General features: G+C 48.7%; 1 protein-coding gene across 1 annotated transcript; it reads left to right on the top strand.

Moving 5' to 3' along the window:
• Positions 1 to 4,375: 4,375 nt before the first annotated feature.
• Positions 4,376 to 19,439, top strand: LOC115142243 (alkylglycerol monooxygenase-like). Its single transcript, XM_029681695.2, has 4 exons — positions 4,376 to 4,481; positions 12,368 to 12,519; positions 18,231 to 18,365; positions 19,278 to 19,439. Exons 1-4 carry the CDS (start codon positions 4,376 to 4,378, stop codon positions 19,437 to 19,439), a joined length of 555 nt encoding a protein of 184 aa, XP_029537555.2.

The following is a 19,439-nucleotide window of genomic DNA, read 5'->3' as shown; positions in this document are numbered from 1 at the left end:
TGGAAATGCGGTACCCTAGGAAGGAGACAGACTGCTGGAAGAACAGGCACTTCTCAGCCTTGATGTACAGGTCATGCTCCAACAGGTGACCAAGCACCCTGCGCACCACGGACACATGCTCAGCGCGTGTAGCGGAGTATATCAGAATGTCATCAATATACACCACTACACCCTGCCCGTGCAGGTCCCTGAAAATCTCGTCTACAAAGGCCTGGAAGACTGATGGCGCATTCATCAACCCGTACGGCATGACAAGGTACTCATAGTGCCCTGAGGGGGCACTGAACGCCGTCTTCCACTCGTCTCCCTCCTGGATACGCACCAGGTTGTAAGCTCTCCTGAGATCTAGTTTGGTGAAGAAACGCGCCCCGTGCATTGACTCAATCGCTGTGGCTATGAGCGGTAGCGGGTAACTATACCTCACTGTGATCTGGTTCAGACCCGATAGTCAATACACGGGCGCAGACCTCCCTCTTTCTTCACAAAAAAGACACTCGAGGAGGCGGGTGAAGTGGATGACCGAATGTACCCCTGACGCAGGGATTCAGAGACATATGTTTCGATAGCCCCCGTCTCCGCCTGTGAGAGGGGATTACACGTGACTCCTGGGAAGTGCAGCGTCTACCAGGAGATTTATTGCGCAATCGCCCCGTCGACCACGGGAAACGCAGGGGTGGTAATTGAGTCAACTCTGCAAAAACACCTCCCTGAGTACTCTCGCGACCACCCCGTGAGAGCCCTCTGTGGCCAAGAAACAGTGGGGTCATGACAAACTAACCAGGGTAGGCCTAGCACCACGGGAAACGCAGGAGAGTCAATAAGGAAGAGACTAATTCTCTCCTTGTGACCCCCCTGCATCACCATGCCCAGAGGAGCGGTGGTCTCCCTGATCAACCCTGGCCCTAATGGTTGACTAACTAAGGCGTGAACGGGGAAAGGCACAGCCATGGGAACAATGGGGATCCCTAAACTATGGGCGAATGATCTATCTATAAAATTCCCAGCCGCGCCTGAATCGACGAGAGCCTTATGCTTGGAATTCGGGGAAAACTCAGAAAAAGTGACATACACAAACATGTGCGCGACAGAGGGCTCTGGGTGAGAATGGTGCCAGCTCACCTGGGGTGACGCCAGAGCGCCCTACCTGTTGCCTCGATCCCCAGAGGAACCAACCCGGCACGGACCGGCAGTGTGACCTCTGCGGCCACAGGTGGTGCACAAGCTGGAACCCCCTCCGGTCTCCCTGCGCACCGCCCCTTCCAGCTCCATGGGTATCGGAGAGGGGATGCGGGGGGATGGAACCAACAGATCACAATCTGAATGTCTGCGGGCAGCCAGCAGGTTATCCAGCCGGATGGACAGGTCCACCAGCTGGTCGAACGTGAGGGTAGTATCTCTGCAGACCAAGTCCTGACGGATGTCCTCGCGCAGACTGCAGCGATAATGGTCGATCAGGGCCCTGTCGTTCCATCCCGCTGGCAGCCAGGGTTCAAAACTCCAGGGCGAACTCCTGGGCGCTCCTCGTCCCCTGCCTCAGATGGAATAGGCGTTCACCCGCCACTCTACCCTCGGGCGGGTGGTCAAAAACTGCCTGGAATCGGCGGGTGAACTCCTCAAACTGGTCTAACACCGCATCTCCCTCTCTCCACACGGCATTCACCCACTCCAGGGCTTTCCCAGTGAGGCACGAGACGAGGGTGCACACCCTCTCTCGGCCCGAAGGAGCCAGGTGGCCAGGTATAAATCCAGCTGCAAGAGGATCCCTGGCAGTTCGCAGCCGTCCCATTGTATTCCTGGGGAAGGGAGAGACGAATCCCACTGGGACCACGAGGAGGGACGCGTAGTGGAGACCCCGGCTGTGCTGGTGGAGGTGCTGGGAGAACTCCCTGTCTTTCCCAGCAGTCCATTGTCTGGACAACGCGGTCCATGGCGGTGCCAAGATGGTGGAGCATTGCTGCGTGCTCCCGGACGCGCTCCTCCACCCCTATACCCGGGGTACCTGCTCCTGCTGTCTCCATAAGTTTGGTCCGGTATTCTGTAGGGGGTGTGTACTGGCGGCAGAGAAGTCAGACACAGGAGAGAAAAAACTGTGTTTGCAACAGCGCAGTTTAATAATAAAACCCACCGGAAAACAGAACAATCAATAAATGGGTACAAAACCTGACGCACACCAGACATAACGTGCACAAGCACTTACAATAAACACTACCAGACAAGGACATGGGGGGGGGGACAGAGGGTTAAATACACAACATGTAATTGATGGAATTGAAACCAGGTGTGTGGGAAGACAAGACATAACAAATGGAAAATGAAAGGTGGCTCGTGATGGCTAGAAGACCGGTGACGTCGACCGCCAAACGTCTCCCGAACAAGGAGAGGGACCGACTTCGGAGGAAGTCGTGATAACTGAAATGCTTCTCAGATCAAATAAATTAAACCAGAGGTAAATGGAATTCACGTTGGGTTGAATAACGTCATGTATGACTATGCTGTGAACTGAGATGACATGAATTAAACATTAGCCAACGTGTAGAGAACTGTTGATGGGGTGCATGCCTAATTCACCTTTTTCTCAGGGCAGGGTAGGGACTTCTGCCAAAGCCCCACAGGAGAACCTGCGAAAGGATCATATTCTATTACAATATCATTGAATAATTTCAAGACTTGATCTCCTCTTTCACCACAATGTGAGTGTGCATTCTAAATTGGAGCTAGAACAGTATTTTGGAGACTGTGAACTTTGTAGTGCAAGCTAGCAATAAAGTGTAGTTTTGACCAAAAGCTAACTGTGTGGTAAACATGATGAAACAGTATGAATCAATTACAATCATACTGTACCTATTAAAGGCACAGTGCAGTCAAAATTCTGTTTTTACTTTGTTTTGTATCATATTGTACAGCAGCTAACAGTGTAAAAGTGTGATGAAATGTAGTCAGTGTTATTTCCTGATAGTTGCTGGTTGAAAATACAATCTATACAGACCTTCCAATCCAGCCTTTCTTAACGTATGGGTTGCGACCCACTGTTAGTTGTGTGTTGCGATGTGTCAGAGTAAATGTATAATTATTTAATTAATTTCTGGAATTGATTTGGCCAAATGCACTCTCTGCTTAGAAGCGTCTCTGCTCAGTTTGGCAGCTGCGTTAGTGTGAGAGGGAGATGCCTGCAGTGTTGCCAACTAATTTTCAGGGGAAGTTGCTAGAGGCAGGTCGATTTGTTGCTAAAAGTTGCTAAATGACGTTGTGATGTCATTGTGTGATGACGTCAGTACGTAGAATACACAATAACCTTACTCAAATTGACTGGCCATCTCTGCGAAAAATATGATTTGACATTTTTTTGTTTAGATTTGTTTGTTTATTATATATTTTTTATTTGTAAAAGTAATATAAACACAACACATTTTATATGATCGCATATTTATTTTTAAACACAACACATTGAATTATTGAACAATTACATTTTCTTTTCTTTTCAACAATTAAACCTACACATTCAGAACAATTTGCAGTTATCCACTTTTTTAACCAACTGTGGTAATGTAGACTGCCTTGTATGGTTTTGATTTATTTATATGCTTTGCTGTAGCACAATGTTTTTTTTATGTCAGTACGCACAGTATGCCCGACAATCATCCCCAATTATTGGCTTCAGACACCCTTTAAATTCAGGTACAGACTCCCACTCTTTTCTGTACAATTTTGATTGAGACATGTTGATTGATGTTGTATGTTCTGTTCAAGATCAAACACTTGTGACCAACTATATTCATTGGGTTTGTCTCGTCGAACGCATACTACTGCTGCTGCAGTCAGCCAACATTTGCTGAAATTGCTGCTGGCCTGCTGCTGCCTGTGCACGAGCTGAGCGCCTGCTGACATCACTCACAATGCACTTTTGCAGCCAGGTACGTGTGTTATGACTGAATGTGTGACAGAGAAAATCGTTTTTGTCTCATTTAGAGGGGACATTCAAAAGTTGCTAAAAGTTCCAAATACATTTTTAAAAGTAGCTAAATTTGTTGCTAGGTGCTGTTTGAAAAAAAAAGGTTGCCAGGGTACTCTGAAAAGTTGCTAAATCTAGCAACAAAATTGCTAAATTGGCATCACTGGATGCCTGTGTGTTTCACGGTTTACCTGATCTTTTTTTCTGCAAGATTACTCCGCGACACACGCGATGCAGCAGATGATGCGCTGTCTGCCACTGACTTGTCATTCACACTCGCCGCTGTCATCAAATGGATTAATGCTAGCCACAAGTTTTTACTGAGCTCAATTGTCATGAAACGCATAAACAGCGGCAGTTTCTCTTTCATAGAAATTTATAACGAGAAGCGCCCACAATGTGTTTTGTGCGGGGAAGTGCTAAGTAATGAAACGACACATCCTGACCAAACATCCACTGCATGATCGTAAACCCAACGAGTTCTTTCAGAACAGGGCAGCATGCTTCAAGAAACTGCTTCGACAGTGGAAAAGTAAGTAAGCTAACAAGGCATTGTTTTCATTTTATAACAGAAATAAGGGAGTACTAACTAACTCTCATAGTAGTCGATGTGAGGTTCTCTTTCAAACAATCCCCTGGCCTTGTACACAGCTAATAGCTATTGTAGCGACCCGCACAGACAGCTGTGTGTTATGTGCTAGGCTAGGAGGTGGTTGTGTTGTACTGACCAGTACCCGGTGTTCGCGGGGTCCGACATGTCAATCAACCTGCTATCTGCCAATCACGGGAATGCCTGGAATGTTCTGATGCCGGGCATCCTGGTGGTTGGCGGAGTGGCGTGGAGGGGGGGTTGGGCAGGCGGGCGGAGCATTGGAAGTTAAGACCAGGTTCAGCCTTTGATCTCTCTCTCTTACGTCTGGGCTTCACAAGAGAAGGTCACGATTGGCTTGTGGGTTATCTGTCATCTATTTGGCGTGTGCTACGGCCCAAACAGTAGCCTGTGTAAAGTTGGTTTAATAAACCGTCAATTCGCAAACTCAAGCCTCTGTCTGGACAATTGTTCATTTATGATCTAGTCAGGTCATTACATTGGTGTCAGAAGTAAAAACGTTGATACAAGTTAGCCAGCTAGCTAGCTGACTTATGTGGCTAGCTACCGTAGGTGAGAACGGGGATTGAAAATGCTTCGAGGGAATCCGAAAGTGAAGGTGGAGGTAGGGGACGATTATGGCCAAGGAGGTGCGTGTGAATGGACGTCGGGGGTTCTGTCTGAGGAGATCGCCAGGGCGTCGGAGCGCAGAGGCCGCTTGAGGGAGGACGTTAGAGTGATGGCGGCTGAAGCGGGCATGAGTGCTTCGTCGAGTGTATTTCGCGCCCAGATTCTGGTGGGCGGACCGAAGTGGCGACGCGACGCGGCGTGACGAGGAATCTGGGGCTCAGGATGTAAACAAACATGGCGGCGCCCAGTTCCCGGCTGCATCCGTATCTGTTAAGACCCCGAAGTATTCCGGTAAGGCGGATTGGGAAGCTTTTCATGCTCAGTTTGAACTGTTAGCTCATTTTAGGGGGTGGTCGGATGAAGAAAGGGCACTGCAGTTGGCTTTATGCCTCACGGATGAAGCTCTGGCCTGTTTGTTTTTGATTAGCCCCGAGGACAGGCATGATTATGGTGCTCTAGTGGGAGCACTGAGGAGGCGCTATGGACAGTGTGTACAGCCCGGGCTACTGCGCTCCGAACTGAGTAATAGACGAGGCAGCCTGGAGAGCCTCTACGGGTGCTAGCTAATGACATTGAGAGCCTCTCTCGGCGGGCATATGCTCACATGCCCCCTCCGTGCAGAGCGAGCTAGCACGGGACCAGTTCATACAGGCGCTCTCCCTACGGAGCTGCGCATACAGACCCAGCTGGCTCATCCTGAGTCATTGCAGACAGCCTTGGAGATGGCTTTGGAGAGGGAGCTGGTGTGGGCTGGGGCTTCAGCTGGGGCTTTGGTGGGGGTGCAGGGAGACACACCCTCTGTGCGAGCTGGGGGCAGAGCAGCCCGGAGCCGGAAAAGCCTGCTTGGGTGGCCGAAATGACAGAACTCATTCGGGCTGTGTCGCTACAGGCGGCACGAAACACAAGCCCTGGTCCCAGGGTCTGCTGGGTTGTGGCCAGCCAGGCCATCTGCGCCGAGATTGCCCCATGTCCCCCAGAGCTCAGGGAAACGGCTCGGGTCCGCATAGACCGGGTAGTGTGGACCCCTGGCTTTCTATCCCAACCACCATCATCTTCAGGAGGAGCCCACCGGCACAGACGGGAAGCAAGGCTCCACTTCCCCAGAAGCAGACGAGGGCAAGCGGATGGAGCCTGTTGTTGTGGTGGGCCGGACCTGTGTTGGGGACTTTTGTCATGTCCCTGTCACTGTGGAGGGGGTGCCCTGCTCCGCCCTGGTGGACACTGGGTCCACAGTAACCCTGGTGAGGCCAGATATTGTGCCAGGTTGGACTCAGTGTGAGCCTACAACTGTGCAGCTCCGCACAGTCACAGGTGAGCTGGCACCCATGAAAGGGAAGGGAATAATGACTCTGACAGTAGGGGCAGGACTGTGCGTCATCCTGTGTGGGTGGCGGCTGTGCAGGACCCTTGTATCCTGGGGTTGGACTTTCTTAGGAGCACAGGCTGCCAGTTAGACCTAAATAGGGGCACACTGAGCTTCCAGGGAGGGACGGAAGTCACCATGGCCCCCCTAATGTCACATTCACTCAACCCAACAAACCCTGTACTCCAACAGTTAAAGCAGCAGAGACTCATGGCTGCGCCCCTCCCCCACAGCTGTGTGTGACTTTTCCCCAGTCCCCCTGTCACCTACGGCGGTGTGTTACATTCCCCAGCTACCTCCATGACACAGCCCTCTGTGAGCCCGGGCCGCACCCCCAGCCCAGCTACCCCAGATGGGAGAGGAGAGGACACTGTCTGCAGTGAGGGAGATATGGGGAGGAACTGTGTTGGTCTTGACCCCGAGCAGCAGGAACGGTTGTGGCGGTTGCTGTTTGAATTCAGAGACAGCTTTGCGTTGAGTCAGGAAGAGGTGGGTCAGACCCATCTGGTGCAGCATGAGATCGACACAGGTGATGCTCGACCCATCAAGATGCGTCCCCGCCGTATCCCGCTGGCACGCCAGGAGGCGGCAGACAAGGCTGTGTTGGAGATGCAGCGGGCAGACTTCATTGAGCCCTCAGACAGCCCCTGGGCGGCGCCAGTCGTCATGGTTCCGAAGAAGGGGGCAAGCTGAGGTTCTGTGCGGACTACAGGCGGCTGAATGAGGTAACCAGGAAGGACTCATACCCCATACCACGTATCGATGAGTCGCTGGACCTGGTTAGGGGTCCTCCTGGTTCTCCTCACTAGACCTCCGCAGCGGCTACTGGCAGGTGCCCCTCTCCCCAGAGGCCAGAGCCAAAACTGCGTTCTCCACTAACAGAGGACACTGGCAGTTCAAGGTCCTGTGCTTTGGCCTGTGCAACGCTCCAGCTACTTTTGAGCGTTTGATGGACAGGGTGCTGGATGGCATCCCCCGACAGCAGTGTCTGGTATACCTCGATGACATCCTGGCCCATGGCAGCTCCTTCCAGTCAGCCCTGGGGGCGCTACGGCGTGTGCTGGAGAGGGTGGCTGCCACAGGTCTGAAGCTCCACCCCGAGAAGTGCCACTTCATGAGGAGAGAGGTGTCCTTCTTGGGCCAACGAGTGGGGAAGGAGGGGATCAGCACCATGGAGGACAAGGTAGGCGCTGTCAGAGACTGGCCCACCCCCACCGACCAGCGTCAGCTGAAGAGCTTCCTGGGCCTGGCCTCGTACTACAGGAGGTTTGTACGGGGCTTCTCAAGCGTTGCTGCTCCACTGAACCACCTGCTGCCGAAGGACAAGGCTTTCACTTGGACAGTGGAGTGTGAGGAGGCGTTCAACACCCTCAAACGTGCACTGATCGAGGCCCCCGTGCTCGCCCCCCCTGACCTCACCTTGCCCTTTATCCTGGACACAGACGCGAGCAATGTGGGCATGGGTGGGGTGCTGGCCCAGGTGGGGCCAGAGGGGGAGAGAGTGGTGGCGTACTTCAGCAAAACATTTGACAAACATGAGCGCCGCTACTGTGTCACCCGGCGGGAGCTCTTGGCTGTTGTGGCTTCCGTCAAACACTTCAAGTACTACCTGGGTGGTCTGCCCTTTACTGTAAGGACTGACCACTCTGCTCTCCAGTGGCTCATGTCTTTCAGAGAGCCAGAGGGGCAGGTGGCACGCTGGTTGGAGGAGCTTCAGCCGTATGACTTCACGGTGGTGCACAGGGCAGGGGCACGCCACTCCAACGCCGACGCCATGTCCCGTCGGCCCTGTACTGCAGACGGCTGCCGCCACTGTGAACGGAGAGAGGGACGGGAGAGAGCTGCGGGCAGAGGAGGGTGTCTGTGCCACAGTGTGTCGGGCGAGCGGGCCTGTCTGCTGTGAGCTGCAGACTGTCGACGTGGCTGAATGGCGGCAGCAGCAGGGACGGGACACAGACCTACAGCCAGTGCTACAGTGGGTAGAGGCGCAGGTGAGGCCACCATGGGAAGAGGTGACAGCGCTCTCACTCGCGACCAAAAGGTTGTGGTCGAAGTTTGAGAGACTGCGGCTGGCTGATGGCGTGCTACAGCGGGCATGGAAGGAGTCAGCTACGGGAGAGGAGAGGTGGCAGGTGGTGGTCCCAAAAGCATTGCGGGAGGCTGTGCTCCAGAGTACTCATGGGGGGTGGGGACTGGACACTTTGGGGTCACAAAAACACTGCGCCGTCTCCGTCAGGGCTTCTACTGGGGCAGCACAAGAGGGATGTGGAGGACTTTTGTCGCCGCTGTGACAACTGCACAGCGAGAAAGGGCCCCCAGGCCGCTCTCATGCTCAGCTCCAACAGTTCCCAGTGGGGGCTCCCATGGAGAGGGTGGGAGTGGATGTAGTTGGGCCGTTCCCCACCACAGACAGTGGAAACCGCTGGGTGCTCACGGCCATGGACTATTTCACAAAATGGCCCGAGGCCTATGCTCTGCCTGACCAGGAGGCAGAGACCATCGTCGACGCCCTGCCAGTGGGGATGTTCAGCAGGTTTGGAGCTGCAGAGTCCATCCACAGCGACCAAGGCAGAAACTTTGAGTCCCGTGTGTTCGCCACCATGTGTGAGAGGCTGGGTATGCACAAGACCCGCACTACTCCTCTCCATCCTCAAAGTGATGGCCTTGTGGAGCGCTTCAACAAAACGCTTGGACAGCAGCTGGCCATCGTCTCTTCCAAACACCAGCGTGACTGGGACAAGCACCTGCCTATGGTCCTCATGGCATGCCGCTCCGCTGTTCAAGACTCCACCTCCTGCACGCCTGCCCTCCTCATGCTGGGGAGAGAGATCCGCACCCCTGGATAGCCCTCATGTTCCTCCGGGGCCGGAGTATGCCCGGAGACTCCAGGACCGCCTGGAGACAGCCCACACCTTCGCCAGAGAGCAGCTGGTGAATGCAGGTGTGAGGCAGAAAAGGAACTATGACGTGCACACCCGGGGAAGGCACTTTGTGGCTGGGGAGCTGGTCTGGGTCTACAGCCCCCTAAGAAAAAAAGGCAGATGCCCCAAGTTGGACAGTCACTGGGTGGGACCCTGCAGTGTCCTGGAGAGGGTAGGGGAGGTTGTGTACCGGGTGCAGCTTCCTCCCAGGGGGGGAGAAAGGTGGCACTGCACCGGGACAGGTTAGCCCCATACAGAGGGGCCTCTTCTCCCCAAACCCCAGGAACCCCCACAATTCCCCTCTCTGGCAATGACATTCTCCAGGCACCCACCCTCAGGTGCCGCAGACAAGGCTCCAGACAGCCCACTCCCCCTGTCTCCCCCCCGGTGTCACCGCGTGGTTCCCCAGAGCCACGGACTATATTACCCGTTCCCGCTTCCTTGTCCCCCATATCCCTGCCTTCATCCCCTGGTTCCCAGAGGGGCACTCTGCGACCATCACGGCCACGCAGGCAAAGGAGACCTCCGGGTCGCTTCAGAGACTTTGTTTGTTCCCTCGGGGACGAGAGACTTTGTGGTGGGGGGGGGGGCTGTGTAGCGACCCGCACAGACAGCTGTGTGTTATGTGCTAGGCTAGGAGGTGGTTGTGTTGTACTGACCAGTACCCGGTGTTCGCGGGGTCCGACATGTCAATCAACCTGCTATCTGCCAATCACGGGAATGCCTGGAATGTTCTGATGCCGGGCATCCTGGTGGTTGGCGGAGTGGCGTGGAGGGGGGGGTTGGGCAGGGGGGTGGAGCATTGGAAGTTAAGACCAGGTTCAGCCTTTGTTCTCTCTCTCTTACGTCTGGGCTTCACAAGAGAAGGTCACGATTGGCTTGTGGGTTATCTGTCATCTATTTGGCGTGTGCTACGGCCCAAACAGTAGCCTGTGTAAAGTTGGTTTAATAAACCGTCAATTCGCAAACTCAAGCCTCTGTCTGGACAATTGTTCATTTATGATCTAGTCAGGTCATTACACTATTATTCACCAAAGTAAGCTAGCTACTGGTAGTGCAACCCTAGTAACAGTACAAATGAAGATTAATAATGATCAGGCCTACTGTACATCTTACTGTAGAAATTATTGCTGAAAACTGGTCTAGGTTGGAACTGTTGCTGTTAAAATACAATCATAATTTTTATTCTTAACTGGAATCAACTGATTGAAGCAAGATGCTTTTGGAGCCAAACACAGTTCTGGGTTGCTCATCTACAGCAGGAAGCGGTCTCCTGCTGTCACGCCCTGGCCATAGAGGCTTTTACTCTCTATTTTGGTTAGGCCAGTGTGTGACTAGGGTGGGCATTCTATGTTCATTTTCTATGTTTTGTATTTCTTTGTTGTTTGGCCGGGTGTGGTTCTCAATCAGAGGCAGCTGTCTATCGTTGTCTCTGATTGAGAACCATTCTTAGGTAGCTTTTTCCCACATGGGTTTTGTGGGTAGTTGATTTCTGTTTAGTGTTTTTCACCTTTCAGGACTGTTTTGGTTATTCCCTTTTGTTATTTTTGTATTTAGTTTTCAGTGTCAATAAACAAACATGAACACGTACCATGCTGCGCTTTGGTCCTCACCTTCTCCCACCAACATGCTCTCAATAGGACTGTGTGTGTTTTCTAGTCTACATCTGTGTGATGTGATCAATCAGTTTATTGCAGTTCAAAATAAAAAGATATGTATTGTATTTTAACAGCAACAGTTCCAACCTAAACTTTCTTTCAACAATCATTTCTACAGCAAGATAGGCCTGATCATCTGTACTGATACTTAGGGATGCACTATCAAAACGCCTGTGTGTGTGTGTGTGTTCTCTTATTCGTCTGTGCGATGTGATCAATCAGTTTATTCCAGTTCAGAATGAAAATTATTTATTGTATTTTAACGGCAACAGTTCCAACTTAGACAGATATGTAAGTGTTTTTAATGGGGGAAAATAAACATGAATATATATTTATATGGATATTTAATAGTTATGTTTTTGTCTATATTGCATTTGTTTTAGGCATAAGGGCAATGAAATGTACCAATATTTATGTGTAGTTGCATATTTTCCTAAGCTTGGGTCCCAGGAAAACACAGAATTTGCTGAAAAAGTTTAAGAACCCCTGTTCTGATCAGCAGGTTTACATGAGCGGGAGTTTTGGTTAGTACATCGTTTAATAGACCAATAGCAAAGAGCATCCCAAACCTTTCCCAACAACAGCTATTTTGATTAAAAACGGCTGCATTGGGCCTTTAAATTAAATGCGCAATCACCTATTGCAAGTCTTTTTTTGACAATGAGGATTTCTAAAATTGATAACTGTTTCCAGTTTGTACACCAAATGTCACCCATCTCTCCATTATCTTTATGCGCAGTTGATTATTTAATGCTCTCTGCCTTCTTTTCATGTCAGGTGATGCAACATTCTCCTTTTTCGAAATAGTCTCTCCTCTCCAGCAAGAAAAAAGTTAACTCTGAAAGTTTACATATTTAACATCAATTAATAGGCTAATTAGATGTCATGTGAATTAATAGGGCTTCACTATTTGATACCTAACAATTATCCATGACCTGCAAATCAATGGAATGTAAGAGTAAAGACAGACCACAGACAGAATGGTCTGATAATGTCATAGCTGGTTTCTTCATAATATACATGAAAGACCACCACACTTATTTGTTATCTTTTCATTTCTGGAATTGATACTATGGTAAGATTTAATGGCAGCTGAAGGCATTGTCAGTCCTGAGACAAAACAACCAACCCCGTACCTGACCTATGATCCATTTACTGTATCCTGCCTCTGAAGAGTGCCAATAGAACGACACAGTTATCTCTCAGTTCAAATGACATTCGATGACTATGCGTGTTAAAGCAATTCAAATTCCCCAGACGATTGGTTTAGTATCACCTTGCGTAGAGGGATTGACGGATTGAAGGCCCTAGTCTCATTGACCAAGGGTATTAGGTTCATTTTTTACATTGTCACACCAAACGAATCGTCATTTGAAAATGTGGAGGATGTCCCGCCATACGTTCAGCAGGTGAGTTCGCTGTTAAAAACGCTGGAGTGGTTTGATGGGTTTTGTGTTTTTTTTTTTGACAATCGATATTGTGGCGCTCATGCTAGGAGTGACACACTTGAAATGTATAAACATAGCGAAGGAAAGTCTGCACACTTAGTTTGAATGATATCATATATGCTACTGTATATTCATAAATATTCACAAAGATGGTCACAAACCTGTAGGAACTGTCAGGGAAGTGGTGCTGTAGAGTGACTATATCACCACTGGTTTCTGCAGTAGCCTAGTTAAGACCGTAAACTCTTCATATAGCTATTGCATGACGTTGTATAAAAGATACAAAGTGTAGCTGCTGTTATTGTTTGTCATATATGGGCTTGAATGTTGGCTGTATGGTTCATATTTTCATATATGATATTAGTACATTTATTTTCATATTCTCTCTCAAATCCTTAGTTTTAGACAAACAATATGTATTTGATCATGAGCATGGGGAGGTGTGCCCTGTTCAGTCCAATGGTGGGGGATGTCTGTTAACCCGCCTGAATTGAACCTTTCTCTCTGAAAAATGTAGTTAATTTAAACTGATTGTCTTAAAGTTCAATGACTTTGTCCACACAGGGCATCTGAACAGACAAAATACATTTTGATGATTTTCATCAACATTTTGGGTGTTTATATAACTTTTGTACACCTATGGTGTTCCCGGTCATGACCGGTCATTAGAAATTAATGGGTGAGACTACAATTAGTGTATAAAATTGAGTTCAGGCACATGCCCATTCATCAGATGGACACTCTTCCTCTCCCAGACCCCCATATGCATGTGTGTTTGAGCACACGCACGCACGCACTGTCAGGGGTGTGTACGGCAGGCGAAGTCAGCTGCAGGAGAGCAGAGTGTAATAAACAGGCGCACTTTAATTCCGGTCCAAAAATGACAGCACATAAGAACAATAATGTGCCAGAAACACATGACACTGGTGAGGAGGAGAGAGTCCTTGTTAAACTTTGACACAAAGTAGTCTGTGATAGATAGCACAATATGTTTTATCTGAGTATTTATTATTGTCAAAATAATCCATACATTATGCTTTTCTTTACTCAAAATGAGTTGTATAGCAAATAGAAGTTCAAAACGTGTAATGTTCACAATAACTTAAGTTGATAAAAAGATCTAACACGACATTAGGTGATAATATGTGTTATTATGGATTTGTAATCAGCTATAATGTGGCAGAATTAATTAACATGAAACGAACACAACGGGGATTAAATATTGTTGTATTTTAGGACCACTTTTGACTTGAGCACCCAGTGCAAATGAACAGAACACACCAATACTTTTTATTGTGACATCTGGATGATAAAGGTTTAGCGAAATCCTAAAATCAACATGTTTATTATTTGAGGGATAAAGCTCACGTTTTAACAGGCTTCTATAAAGCCATGTGAATCGAGAAAAAACAATTACCCAAACAGCAGGACTCCTCAGTGTTTTAATCCTGCTCCACACAAACTGTAATGAAACAACCTCATTTACTTCAGTATTGTTACAGAGTTGCATGTGATGTTTGCATGGGTGTGTCACGCTTGTTTCGGTGCTGAGTGTTGTTTGTGATGTAGTCATCACTCTGTGCACTAGTCTGTGTAGGATAGCCTACATGTAAGTGTCAAAAACATTTGGTTGACTATGTACAGGTGCAGGATCTTAATTTGATCACCCTGTTGCAGGATAACTTTCATGCATTGCAGGAAATGTAGAACTGGCAGTGTATATGAGGTTAAAAAAGGCTTCTGAAGTTTGTAATTTCTACTTTGAAATGTCATGCTTGATTTTCCCTTACGAAAAATGTATCAACACCTACAAAAATGTCACTGAATTATAATCTACATTTCCTGTTTCTGCAGGAGCAAACTAGCTCACCTGTAACATTTTTGCTTCCGTCCCATTCCTTGTCTCAATCTGGGCTCAAACATTTACATTTACATTTAAGTCATTTAGCAGACGCTCTTATCCAGAGCGACTTACAAATTGGTGCGTTCACCTTAAGACATCCAGTGGAACAGCCACTTTACAATAGTGCATCTAAATCTTTTAAGGGGGTGAGAAGGATTACTTTATCCTATCCTAGGTATTCCTGAAAGAGGTGGGGTTTCAGGTGTCTCCGGAAGGTGGTGATTGACTCCGCTGTCCTGGCGTCGTGAGGGAGTTTGTTCCACCATTGGGGGCCAGAGCAGCGAACAGTTTTGACTGGGCTGCGCGGGAACTGTACTTCCTCAGTGGTAGGGAGGCGAGCAGGCCAGAGGTGGATGAACGCAGTGCCCTTGTTTGGGTGTAGGGCCTGATCAGAGCCTGGAGGTACTGAGGTGCCGTTCCCCTCACAGCTCCGTAGGCAAGCACCATGGTCTTGTAGCGGATGCGAGCTTCAACTGGAAGCCAGTGGAGAGAGCGGAGGAGCGGGGTGACGTGAGAGAACTTGGGAAGGTTGAACACCAGACGGGCTGCGGCGTTCTGGATGAGTTGTAGGGGTTTAATGGCACAGGCAGGGAGCCCAGCCAACAGCGAGTTGCAGTAATCCAGACGGGAGATGACAAGTGCCTGGATTAGGACCTGCGCCGCTTCCTGTGTGAGGCAGGGTCGTACTCTGCGGATGTTGTAGAGCATGAACCTACAAGAACGGGCCACCGCCTTGATGTTAGTTGAGAACGACAGGGTGTTGTCCAGGATCACGCCAAGGTTCTTAGCGCTCTGGGAGGAGGACACAATGGAGTTGTCAACCGTGATGGCGAGATCATGGAACGGGCAGTCCATCCCCGGGAGGAAGAGCAGCTCCGTCTTGCCGAGGTTCAGCTTGAGGTGGTGATCCGTCATCCACACTGATATGTCTGCCAGACATGCAGAGATGCGATTCGCCACCTGGTCATCAGAAGGGGGAAAGGAGAAGATTAATTGTGTGTCGTCTGCATAGCAATGATAGGAGAGACCATGTGAGGTTATGACAGAGCCAAGTGACTTGGTGTATAGCGAGAATAGGAGAGGGCCTAGAACAGAGCCCTGGGGGACGCCAGTGGTGAGAGCGCGTGGTGAGGAGACAGATTCTCGCCACGCCACCTGGTAGGAGCGACCTGTCAGGTAGGACGCAATCCAAGCGTGGGCCGCGCCGGAGATGCCCAACTCGGAGAGGGTGGAGAGGAGGATCTGATGGTTCACAGTATCGAAGGCAGCCGATAGGTCTAGAAGGATGAGAGCAGAGGAGAGAGAGTTAGCTTTAGCAGTGCGGAGGGCCTCCGTGATACAGAGAAGAGCAGTCTCAGTTGAATGACTAGTCTTGAAACCTGACTGATTTGGATCAAGAAGGTCATTCTGAGAGAGATAGCGGGAGAGCTGGCCAAGGACGGCACGTTCAAGAGTTTTGGAGAGAAAAGAAAGAAGGGATACTGGTCTGTAGTTGTTGACATCGGAGGGATCGAGTGTAGGTTTTTTTCAGAAGGGGTGCAACTCTCGCTCTCTTGAAGACGGAAGGGACGTAGCCAGCGGTCAGGGATGAGTTGATGAGCGAGGTGAGGTAAGGGAGAAGGTCTCCGGAAATGGTCTGGAGAAGAGAGGAGGGAATAGGGTCAAGCGGGCAGGTTGTTGGGCGGCCGGCCGTCACAAGACGCGAGATTTCATCTGGAGAGAGAGGGGAGAAAGAGGTCAGAGCACAGGGTAGGGCAGTGTGAGCAGAACCAGCGGTGTCGTTTGACTTAGCAAACGAGGATCGGATGTCGTCGACCTTCTTTTCAAAATGGTTGACGAAGTCATCTGCAGAGAGGGAGGAGGGGGGGGGAGGGGGAGGAGGATTCAGGAGGGAGGAGAAGGGACCCTCTGATCACATCAACAACTGTCACCCACAAAGCATCATTACTTGTCCCTCTACAAAAGCCACTGATCAGTTGAACCTCTGTATAGTGGGATTATCATCATAGTTCAGTATGTAAATAAGTTGTTTTTAAATAAAAACACTGCAATTAACATTGCTTGTCTGATTTAATTCCTGCCATAGTTTAATTGATTATCCAGTTACAACAAGATACATTCTACCTGTTACTTTAGGACAAAGTAGACATACTCTCACAAGAGAGTGTACAGGGTTTGTGTCTTCCCCATCACAAACCCGCGGCTAACGTCACTCATCTACAGCCTGATAAAAATGGCCCTATATGGGATAATACCAACATCTGTTCCACAATGTCATTCGCTTTGCAAGATCTTAAGACCAAAAACAGAGATTTATATAAAACTATTAAAGACTCCCTTGACAATTTTCACAAGCCCAAAGCATGTTACAGCCTTCATAAGACTTGTTTTCATTTGTCCTGTTGTTTGGAGGAAAATGCCACACAGAGTAAACACAGTGATTGTGAAGGTCAAACAAACACATTAAGAAAGATTTTTTTTTTAAAGTCCAAAACAACCCATTCCCTCGGCATCCCCTTTTTCGCATGGCATGAGAATCTGAATTCCTTCCCAAATAAAGTGGAAAGCTGTCAAGAACACAGCTCTGACGAGGTAAAACAATACTCTAGATATGAGAAAAAGAGGGAACGTTCAAGCCAGAATCCAAAATGATAATCTCTCTCTCACTCAGTGGGTTTGGAGAGAGAGTGCTTGCGCTCTGAGCCCATTTGTTAGATGCAGTCCGTCAGTCCTCTGCCAGATGTTGGAGTGTAGCGTGTGATCGTCGGTCCCTCGTGGTCCTCTAGATCGCACTAACACACACACACACACACACACATCCTATTCCACCTCCAGGTCTACACCTAGCGATCCACGTTCCACACACACCCCTTGGGTGCAGTCACATGACCAGATGAAGGTTTAGGTGACCAGGTCAGGTCAATCACGAGTGATATGGTCATTTCCTAAGACTAGCCAACAGGTCCAACACACTGTTGATGTCACAATTATGACATGATGGAAACCATTTTTGGTAACCTCTAGTAATTTCCTAGTAAATACCTCCTATTCTGTTCTTGCATACTCCACATCTACGTAATACCTAATGCAGCAGATACTGTATGTAGCATACTTATTGTATGGAATACTAAATAATAGAATAGAATAACTTTAGCCATATGAAGACATAAATGTTTTTGTTTTGTTTTTTGGCGTATCCAAAAATTGCCCTAATTGGAGGACAAAATAATAACTTCGTTTTTACAGCATCTTTTTTTCTTCTTTTTTTCCCCCTTTGTTACATGAACATAGTATATACATTTTACAGACATGGTCCACTTTTTACATTACTTATTATATATGGATGGATAATATTCAGACGCATCAGGTATTCATGTCTTCAGTCTGAACTAGTATCAATCACACATGTTGTTTGCGAAACGTGCACGTGTAGTCGTCTGGTCATGTGATGTAACGAGACCGATTGAAATGAAACGTTCCTCCAAATATTATTTCTATGAGTTGTTCAAGTGTTTTCTTCTCCACTGGAAGCTGAAATAAATCCTCAGGGAGAGATGATATGTGACTATCCCTGTGTAGCTTCACCATAGAGCCATCAGGGAAACATCATGCATCACAAGACATGAAAGCCCTTTTTATTGTTCATTTTCCAAGACAAACATGTGAGGTTACTGTAAGCGTTCAAGGAAACACAAGACCGAGAAGTGGTGGAGTTTTCATTGTGCTTGGACTGTTGATTCGTATTTGTTCTCCTCTGCTGTGACTACAGGCCACCCCGTTCTTTATGGGCTTGATGGTTGTAGAGCTGGTGGTGAGCCTGCTGAAGGATGGAACCCCATTGGCCTGCGTCAGTGATGTCGTCACCTCAGTGTCAGCTGGTATCATTTCTAGAATGCCCACGCGGGTAAACTCTAAACTTTCTTGTAGGTTTCTAGAATTCCTATAGGGAAGCCTAAGCCTCTTCCTAAACTAAAAATAATGATCAATGGAGAATCTCCATAGAAATGGCTTTTTAGTCCAGGACTAGGCTTAATTTGTGTCCAGGAAACTGGTCCATTGAGTTCTATAGAAAAGTAATTACAGAAGTGCATCTCTTATGATAATGTATGGCTGTATATGTAAAAAAAAAATATATATATACAAAAATGGTATACTGTAAGATGATCTAACTGTGCACCTGAAATGTATTGTGGAGAATCTGTGAATCTGCTTATCTATTTGCAGTCTAGCTACTTAAGGGATTATTTTTGTTGTTGTTGTAATATTTGTTTTTACTTTTACCCCTTTTTCTCCCCAATTTCATGGTATCCAATTGGTAGTTACAGTCTTGTCTCATCGCTGCAACTCCAGTACAGACTCGGGAGAGGCGAAGGTCGAGAGCCATGCGTACTCCGAAACACAACCCTGCCAAGCCGCACTGTTTCTTGACACAATGCCTGCTTAACCCAGAAGCCAACCACACCAATGTGTCGGAGGAAACACGGTACACCTGGCAACCGTGTCAGCGTGCATGCACCCTGCCCACCACAGGAGTCACTAGAGCGCAATGGGACAAGGATATCTCTGCTAGCCAAACCCTACCCTAACCCAGACGACGCCGGGCCAATTGTACGCCGCCCCATGTGTCTCCCGGTTGCAGCCGGCTGCGACAGAGCCTGGACTCAAACCAGGATCTCTAGTGGCACAGCTAGCAACTGCAATCCAGTGCCTTAGACCACTGTGCCACTCGGAAGGCCCTACTTAAGGTATTTTTTTGTAAAATTCAGTTGTGACTGAACTAAATACATGTGTTATTTTCTTCCTGGCTATTTGCAAGCGGTTTGAAATAACCACTTACATCTACATGTGGAACAACTTCTATGTACTGGAGCTACCCTGGGACTCTGCCTGGGCATGGTGGCTGGCTTTCCTAGTGGTGGACTTCGCCTACTACTGGGTCCATCGCTTTGCTCACGGTATGGCCATCAGTCTGGGTTAG

Source organism: Oncorhynchus nerka, linkage group LG14, assembly GCF_034236695.1.
Source record: "Oncorhynchus nerka isolate Pitt River linkage group LG14, Oner_Uvic_2.0, whole genome shotgun sequence".
In the NCBI taxonomy this organism is placed as follows: Eukaryota; Metazoa; Chordata; class Actinopteri; order Salmoniformes; family Salmonidae; genus Oncorhynchus; species Oncorhynchus nerka.
Note: the sequence above shows the minus strand (reverse complement) of the source record. Positions and strands in the feature narration are given on the sequence as shown.

Excerpts from the sequence above, each read along its gene's own strand:
- LOC115142243 (XM_029681695.2), top strand. The coding sequence starts at position 4,376 with ATGAAACGACACATCCTGACCAAACATCCACTGCATGATCGTAAACCC. Across the intron at positions 4,482-12,367 it reads ACTGCTTCGACAGTGGAAAA|ACGATTGGTTTAGTATCACC; the intron begins GTAAGTAAGCTA and ends CAAATTCCCCAG. Across the intron at positions 12,520-18,230 it reads TCCCGCCATACGTTCAGCAG|GCCACCCCGTTCTTTATGGG; the intron begins GTGAGTTCGCTG and ends CTGTGACTACAG.